Source organism: Leptodactylus fuscus, chromosome 5 (assembly GCF_031893055.1).
Source record: "Leptodactylus fuscus isolate aLepFus1 chromosome 5, aLepFus1.hap2, whole genome shotgun sequence".
Lineage (NCBI taxonomy): Eukaryota > Metazoa > Chordata > Amphibia > Anura > Leptodactylidae > Leptodactylus > Leptodactylus fuscus.
In genome coordinates this window covers 81,958,890-81,966,608 of record NC_134269.1, presented here as the reverse complement: position 1 = coordinate 81,966,608, position 7,719 = coordinate 81,958,890, and the positions used below count along the sequence as shown (strand labels likewise).

Below are 7,719 nucleotides of genomic sequence, written 5' to 3'. Positions count from 1 at the left end.
CAAATGCATTTTCTCTTCAAATCCCTCCCATTCTGAATTTTTCTTCCAGCTTCCCAGTATATTGTACAGAATAGTTAATGGTGGCATCATGAAGAAAAAATTGTCCTGCAAACAAAAAGACCTTATATGGCTCTGAGAGTGGAGGAATAAAAAAGTTATGGAGTTTGCAAAGTTTGCAAGGGGGGGGGGGAGAGTCAAAAACGAAAATCAGAAAATACCAGCGGCAGGAAGGGTTTAAGTTGGTTGCTCTGATCTTATCACAGATGAGATAAATAGATTAGAATGACTGTAGTATGAACTTAACCTTAAAGGGACTGTCCAAGAATTAGAAAAATCACAGCAGAGACTGGGAATATGACACAAAAAAACTAAAACAAACTCACCTGTTCCTACCGCTCCAGTATCCACCGCCGCTGTCCATTCCATCCTATACCACACATGGCCACTGAGGCCAAGCACATAACATCAGTGGGTCCTTTCCTGTCATCACTGAGGACACAGATTGGCCTCAACAGTAACATCTGGTGCAAGACTTCTGGCAGCACACACTGAAGTGCCAGGAACAAGTACTTTTTTTTTTTTTAATGTTTCGCCTTCCCCAGTCTCCTCTGTGATTTGTCCAATTCCTGGAGAACCCCTATAACCTCTTCCCAATATCTGCCGTAATAGTACAGCGGATGCTGGGTACTTACATATGGCTCAGCTCCTGAGTGTCTGCCATAGATAATGGGTCTCTGATGTATTATGTAGCAGAGACCAGACACTAATGCCTACGATCAGTGCCCGCACTGATCACAGGCATTAGGCCCCCGGGTCCTCGATCAAAGGTGACCAAGGCACCCGTTTCCTGGCGTCGCATGGGTGCCTTGGTTATATAAAACAATGTAAATTTGGTATCTCCATTATTGTAGAGAAGCATAGTGTACAGATGACATGTCAGTTTAGCCGCAGAATGAACACTGTAAAGACAAAGCCCGTAAGAAAGTCGCACAGATGTACTTTTTCTCTTATTCTACCCAATTCTAAATTTTCTTCCAGCTTTCCAGTACATTGTATAGAATAATAAATGGTACCATCACGAAGAACAATTTATCATACAAATATTAAGCCCTAATATGGCTCTGTCAATGGAAAAATAAAAAAGTTAAAGTTTGGAAAGCAGAGAGTTAAAAATGAAAATAAAAACAAAGGGTTTGCGTTAGGGAAAGGGTTAGGCTTCATTCCTATGACTGAGGTTCTTCTGATTGGGAAGGATTTACCGTATACATTCTCAGCTCCAGTGCTTGGTCTGTGTTCACACAAGCAGAATGTCATCTCTATATTTAGAGAACCGCCCTACATGTGTAATGAAGGCTAACTCCGCCCACTCTGTAGTGCCGGGGCGGAGCCAGGGGGCGCTGCATTTCACTTGAGCCATTTGACGTCACCGGAAACTGCTATTCGCTCCGGATCCCGTACTATCCAGTGTGTGAGGCGGGACTCGGGCCTAGTGTGTGACATTCTAGTGAGCTGTGGTCGAGCTGCCCGGTATGGCCTCATCCAGCAGCCCGTCCGAGCGGAGGAGAGTGTCTGATCTGCGCGTTATCGATCTTAAGTCCGAGCTGAAACGAAGAAACTTGGATGTGAACGGTGTGAAGACCGTGCTAGTGGCCAGGCTGAAGCAGGTAGGCGGAGGCCTAGGGTATGAGGCGGTGGGCTCTGGGAATATGAAGCCGTGCGGCTGCAGGGATGGGGTCAGTAGGCCTGCGGGGGTGTGCGGCCTGTGACTGGAGGGGCTTCTAGATTTACCTCATGTATTATAGCGGAGACTCTGCCTTCCGTGCTGTGATGGCGCCAAATCCAGTAATAACATTGTGTCACGGACTAGTATTCTATTCATTATATGACGTGTGGTGGGGGGTGAAATATCTGCCCCATAGGAGTATAACCCATAGCCCTCCTCAGGGTCCTACTGTGAGCAGTGCCATGTACAGTGATGTCACCTTGGTGCCCTGCTTACATTACAGGGGGATTCCAGCCAGACAAATGCTTGGAAGGGGCTCAAAATGGGTTAGAAATAAAAGCTCCATTCCTGCTGCTTTCTGTGTTTGGCTTGTCAATGCGGACTTGTGACCAGTGTTTGGCTCACTGGGTATTTCCTGATATTTATTGGAGTCCTATATAACTGACATTTTGTGCTTGAAACTGCTTATCAATGGTAAAGCCAATGGTGGAGGGGAGAACGTGGGATTTGAATGTGTTGTCCGGTCCAAAAACACTGCAGTCCGTCTAGGCCAGTGGTTCTTAACCAGAGTTCGATTGAACCCTAGGCTATATGCACGGCTCATTTTGTGTACCAGTAAAAAAAAAACAAAAAAAAAACCCATATACCTATGTCTTGAATTTGGAAATAAATCATATTTGATTTATCACTAAAGAAGTGTTCGGTGAATGTGCATATGAAACTGGTGGTTTCGGTACCTCAAACAAGGTTAAGAACCACTGATCTAGGCAGTATACAGTTCCCTGATTGGCTGAAGGATTTGGCGCTGAATACTGCTTCGTACCTTTATATCACAGTTGTTGAAGTGAACCCCAAACGTATTCCTTACAATACACTGCAAAGCTGGTACAAAAAATATCAGATTGAGGTGGATTTGGAAAAACTGCAGTTGTGCCATTTTCTTATGGATTTAATCTTAGTGTTCACTGTGTGGTATAAATGACAGGTTACCTATATTCTTTGGGTTAGTGAAATCAGAAATACCAAATGTCTATTGTTTCATGTTTTAATACTGTAAAAAAAAAAATGTAATGTGTGAAAAATGTCTTAAATTATTTTCATCGCTTTTTATTCAAAGCTCACTCCAAGGAGTTGAGGTAGTGTACGTATGTTAACCCAGAGGTGATATGTTACACGTAATAGTAATACTTAAATCACATGATTCGTCCACCCATGAGACAGTCCACTTGCAGTGTCTCCATTTTTAGCACTGTCGCCTTGCAGTGCTGAGGTCCTGGGTTTATTATTTATATAGCACCATTAATCCCATGGTGCTTTACATTTGGGGGTTACATACAGTACACAAAATATACAGGTAGATGTAATACTAACAGTGACCGACTGCCACAGTGGGATAGAGGGCCCTGCCCGCAAGGGCTTACAATCTATGAGGGGAGAGGGGTAGAGACAGGAGAGGGGGAGACTACAGATGGTGGTGTGGTGACAGTAGCGTTATTGGAGGTTGTAGGCCTTCCTGAATAGATGAGTCTTCAGGGCCTTTTTGAATCCTGTGATTGTGGGGGTCAGTCTTCTGTGTCTTGGTAATGAGTTCCAGAGTATGGGAGATGTACGGGAGAAATCTTTGGAGACGGCTGTGTGAGGAGCAGATGAGAGCAGAGCAGAGTAGGAGGTTTTTGGAGGATCTGAGATTTCGTGTGGGCAGGTAGCGGGAGATTAGTTCAGAGGTATATGGAGGGACAGGTTGTGGATGGCTTTGTATGTTAACGTTAGTAGCTTGAACTCAATTCGCTGAGCTATGGGTAGCCAGTGGAGGGACTGGCAGAGGGGAGCAGCTGATGAAGATCGGGGGGAGAGGTGAATTAATTGAGCAGCACAGTTTAAGGTGGACTGGAGGGGGGCGAGGGTGTTTGCTGGGAGTCTGTGGAGGAGAGTGTTGCAGTAATCTAGGCAGGAGATTATGAGGCCTGGACAAGCGTCTTAGTAGTATCAGGGGTGAGGAAGTAGCGGATTTAGTGGATGTTCTTAAGTTGGAGGTGGCAGGAAGTGTTGAGGGTTTGAACGTGCGACTCGAAGGTTAGGTCGGAGTCCAGGGTTACACGAAGGCATCGGGCCCGCGGGACAGGGGTAATTGTGGTTCCATTAAGGTCCGGTTCACACATGCTGATGTGTTCCGTCCGTAAGGAGTCCGCATGAGGACTCTCCCCGATGGAATACAAGTGCAGCTGCAAACGCTTTGCAGTTCAAGCACACGGGCCCCATAGACTGTAATGGGTTCCGTGGGTTTGCCACGCACTGCCCGCACGAACAATTCGTGCTGTTGGCACTAATCACTATATGCTTACTTTAGGTTCACCCCAAATTGAAACCTAACCTGTTTAAAAAAAAAAAAAAAAAAAAGTGATTGTCAGAAACTTGTGGGACCCCATAGACTGTATAATGGGGGTTGGCTGGGTTTCTGCTTGCAGTGGATTCCCCAAGCAGAGAGGGGCGCCGGTGTGACCCTAGCCCTTAGTGTGATATGCCCATTTCTGGTGACAGGCTTTTTAAACCACTATGGGTATGTTCACACAGTCTTTTGCAGGCTGATTTTTGAGGTGGGGTCCGGCTCACAAACTCCTCTTATTTCAGTGGGAGTTGGCGGCAATTTTTTTCCCTCTTTTCTGGTAGAGGGGAGAAAAGTGACAGGTCCATGTCTCCAAGCGGTGTCCACTTGTGATAACCCATTGTCAATGGGAGTCAGAAATTTATTTTTTTTTGTTTTTGCTGCGTATTTCCAAAATACACAAGCGTTTTTTAAAGGGAAGTTTCCATTGCCATACAGTGGGACTTTATGTATTAAAAAAATAAATAAATTCCTAATTCCTGAAACAGATTTTTTGGAAAAAGACTGTATGAACATACCGTAACCTAGGTTCCATCTGCCCCCTCTAAGTACCCTGTGTTTATTGGCAGTGTGAGCTCAGTGCCCATTTTAGTTCACCAGGGTAAGTGAATGGTGTGCTAAGCGCTTGTACACACGAGCGGCGGACTACTGTATTGGTGGTGTTCATGCCGTCTGGCTGGTGCGGTACATACAGGGAGCGGACACTAGGGGCCGCTGGTGAGGCAGACATGTACAGGTAGAACATAGATACAGTGTTACATACAGAGTGTATGGGGGCGGGGTAGGTGATCTGCTTTGTGCTGCAGCCTCAGAGCACGTGACTGGCACATCCGGGGCTTACGAGCCCTGCCGCTCACGTGACCGGGCGACATCTCGGCGACTAAAATGGCTTCGTCCGGAGGCATCACCGAGAAGAAGAAAGTGTCCGAGCTGCGGGTCATCGACCTGAAGTCAGAGCTGAAGCGGAGGAGTCTGGACACCAGCGGGGTGAAGAATGTGCTGGTTTCCCGGCTTAAGCAGGTAGAGGAGGCGCCTTGGAGGAGAGGGGCGGGGGCGCCGTAGGCCGCCATTCACTTCATTTACAGAGCAGTCAGGTCCTGTGGCCTCCATCAGTCTGGGGGCTCGGATGGCAGACATGTCACGTTCTGTGTCCGGCTGGAGGGCTTTGGATTTTCTTCAGTGTCTTGATGGTTTGCAGTCTTGCTTGAGCCAAGACGTGTAGAGGATGTACAGTTTACTTCCCATGGCCGGTGGCCCCTAAATGCAGTATGACCATTTTGTGGATTTCTGCGTTGGTTTAATGGTGTTTGTTTTCTGATTGGTCATTTCTACATGACATATGAGTATCACATTAGCTGTTTGCAGAGGCGGCAGTCTATCCCTAACTGCAGGTGTAGGGCCTTAGGTATCTTGTCAGGTAAAATGCTTGACCCCATGATGGGAGCTCAATAGTTAGTGGAGCCTTACAGAAATGCTCAACGCCATGAAAAAGAAACCTGCTAACCCTCCTGTTTGTGGAGGATGTTGTCATTCTGACAGACTCCTGCAGGTGTCACAACATTGCTTTTGTTTGAGGGACAAGGCATTTGTCATAATGTTCATCAAAAACTTGTTGCGTGTAGTGTCACCTTTGTAGTCCTCTAAGGATAAGGTGCACAAGACAATTGTAAAAGTACACCGCTGCGCTCTTGCACCGAAACTTCTTAAGATGACTAATAAGAGGTGTAAACGTAGTTTGGTCAGTGCTTAGTCAAACAGCAACAGACATTGATAAATCTAGCATGGTATAGAATTGGCTAAGTTTGTATTGTCTAAAACTTGATCACTATTAATAAATTTGCCCCATGATACCCTGCAACACTTTTGCTTTAGCTGTGAGAGACTTGAATCACTATTTCTGTGTTCTGTTTTTGTTTTTCCTAGTAACATACTAGAATCTGTATGTACATGTCATGTAGTGGATGACTGAAACGCATTTTTTATTTTTTAATTACAAGGAAAAAAGCAATGCATTTTCACTTAATTTTTTACCCCTCTTAACCTTTTACGGGCCCCTTCACACAGAGGATACACTGGCTGATTATGAAGGTGTAAACGTTCCGAATCAGCAGCGTTTAAAACAGGTCCTATTGCTTTCTATGAGAGCCGGCATACGTGCGCTCCCCATAGAAATTAATGGGCTGCTTTTTCCCATTCGTTTCTATGGGGAGCGCGTATGCCAGCTCCCATAGAAATCAATGGGACCTACTTTAAACGCTGCTGATTTGGAACGTTTACACGTTCAAAATCAGCCAGAGTATCCTCTGTGTGAAGGGGCCCTAAGTATATAAGGAGACAGATTGTGATTCAGAAACTGATATTAATATGCTCTATTTTTCAGAAGCACATGCATTTGAGAGAGTGCAGTTTTTATTTTATTTTTTTCCATTCACTGTATGGGTGAGATTAACCAGTCTCATTCACTTTGCTAATACTGTAAGGGTCCATTCACATGGAGTAAACGCGCACTCATTTTGGCAAAATACACGTGTAAAAATAAGACTATTGACATCAATGACAGTCTTTTACACATCAAAATACACATGTAAAATGTCGTTGAAGTCAATGGAAGTCTTATTTTTACACGTGTATTTTGCCAAAATGAACGCGCATTTACTCCATGTGAATGGACCCTTAAATGCAGTATGCAGGGTTTTTTTTGTTTTTTTTCTGCAGCAGACAAAACAGCTGAGTTTCTGCAATGTGTTTTTTTTTTTTTTTTTAAAGTCAATGACTTTTATTTTTGTTAAGGTCTCAGTGCATGAGCTTTTTCTGAAACCTATGCGTCATGAGCAATGTATTCCTCTGTCACACATGGAAAATGATGCAAAAATTTCCACACAGCAAACAGCACATTGGTTAATAAATGCTAAATGGGCAAATAGAAGTTCTGCCTCCCATAAGAAAAGAAAATACCCTAATAAAAAGTGACTAAAACCGATAGATTTCCTCAAAATGTTACAATTGAAAATTGTCTTGCCCGCCTCTGTCTACTGAAACTTAAGGCTGTAGGTATTAGAATATGGCGGCTAAAAATCATTTAGCATTTTTAAAATTTTAGAAAATACAATGGTATTAAAACATAAAAACACTATAAATTTAAAGGGATTCTACCACTGAAGCAACTTTTTTTTTTCTGATTACCACATCGAGTAGCCTTAAGAAAGGCTATTCGTCTCTTACCTTTAGGCGTGGTCTCCGCGGCGCCGTTCCTTAGAAATAGCGGTTTTAATCGGTATGCAAATTAGTTCTCCGCAGCAATGAGGGTGGGCCCCAGCGCTCAAACGGCGATGGGAGCGTCCCCACTGCTACCCGAGAGCTCACTCCATCTTCAGCTGCAACCCCGCCTCTTCTGTCTTCCGTCTCGATCCAACTTCCGACGCCTGCGCAGTACGTTCCTGTATTGAATTACAAGAGGAAGAGCAGCCTCCCAAGAATGGTGGCCATTTTTGGGAGGCCGCTCTTGCTCTTGTAATTCAATACAGGAGCGTACTGCGCAGGTAACGGAAGTTGGACCGAGATGGAAGAGGTGAGGTTGCAGCTGAAGATTGAGGCGGCGCTGGAGTGAGCTCTC

The 7,719-nt window shown here is 44.8% G+C and overlaps 1 protein-coding gene across 5 annotated transcripts in view; it reads left to right on the top strand.

The window, feature by feature from the left end:
- Positions 1 to 1,440: 1,440 nt before the first annotated feature.
- Positions 1,441 to 7,719, top strand: part of SLTM (SAFB like transcription modulator) — a 34,027-nt gene continuing 27,748 nt past the window's right edge. For 3 of the 5 annotated variants that reach the window (XM_075273499.1, XM_075273498.1, XM_075273496.1), the window contains exon 1: positions 1,441 to 1,664. In XM_075273499.1, coding sequence (XP_075129600.1) covers positions 1,530 to 1,664 — 135 coding nt within the window. In that variant the 5' untranslated portion in view covers positions 1,441 to 1,529. Of the gene's footprint in view, positions 1,665 to 4,949; positions 5,127 to 7,719 lie in introns of those variants that run through there. The other 2 variants (XM_075273497.1, XM_075273500.1) reach the window with 2 other exon arrangements.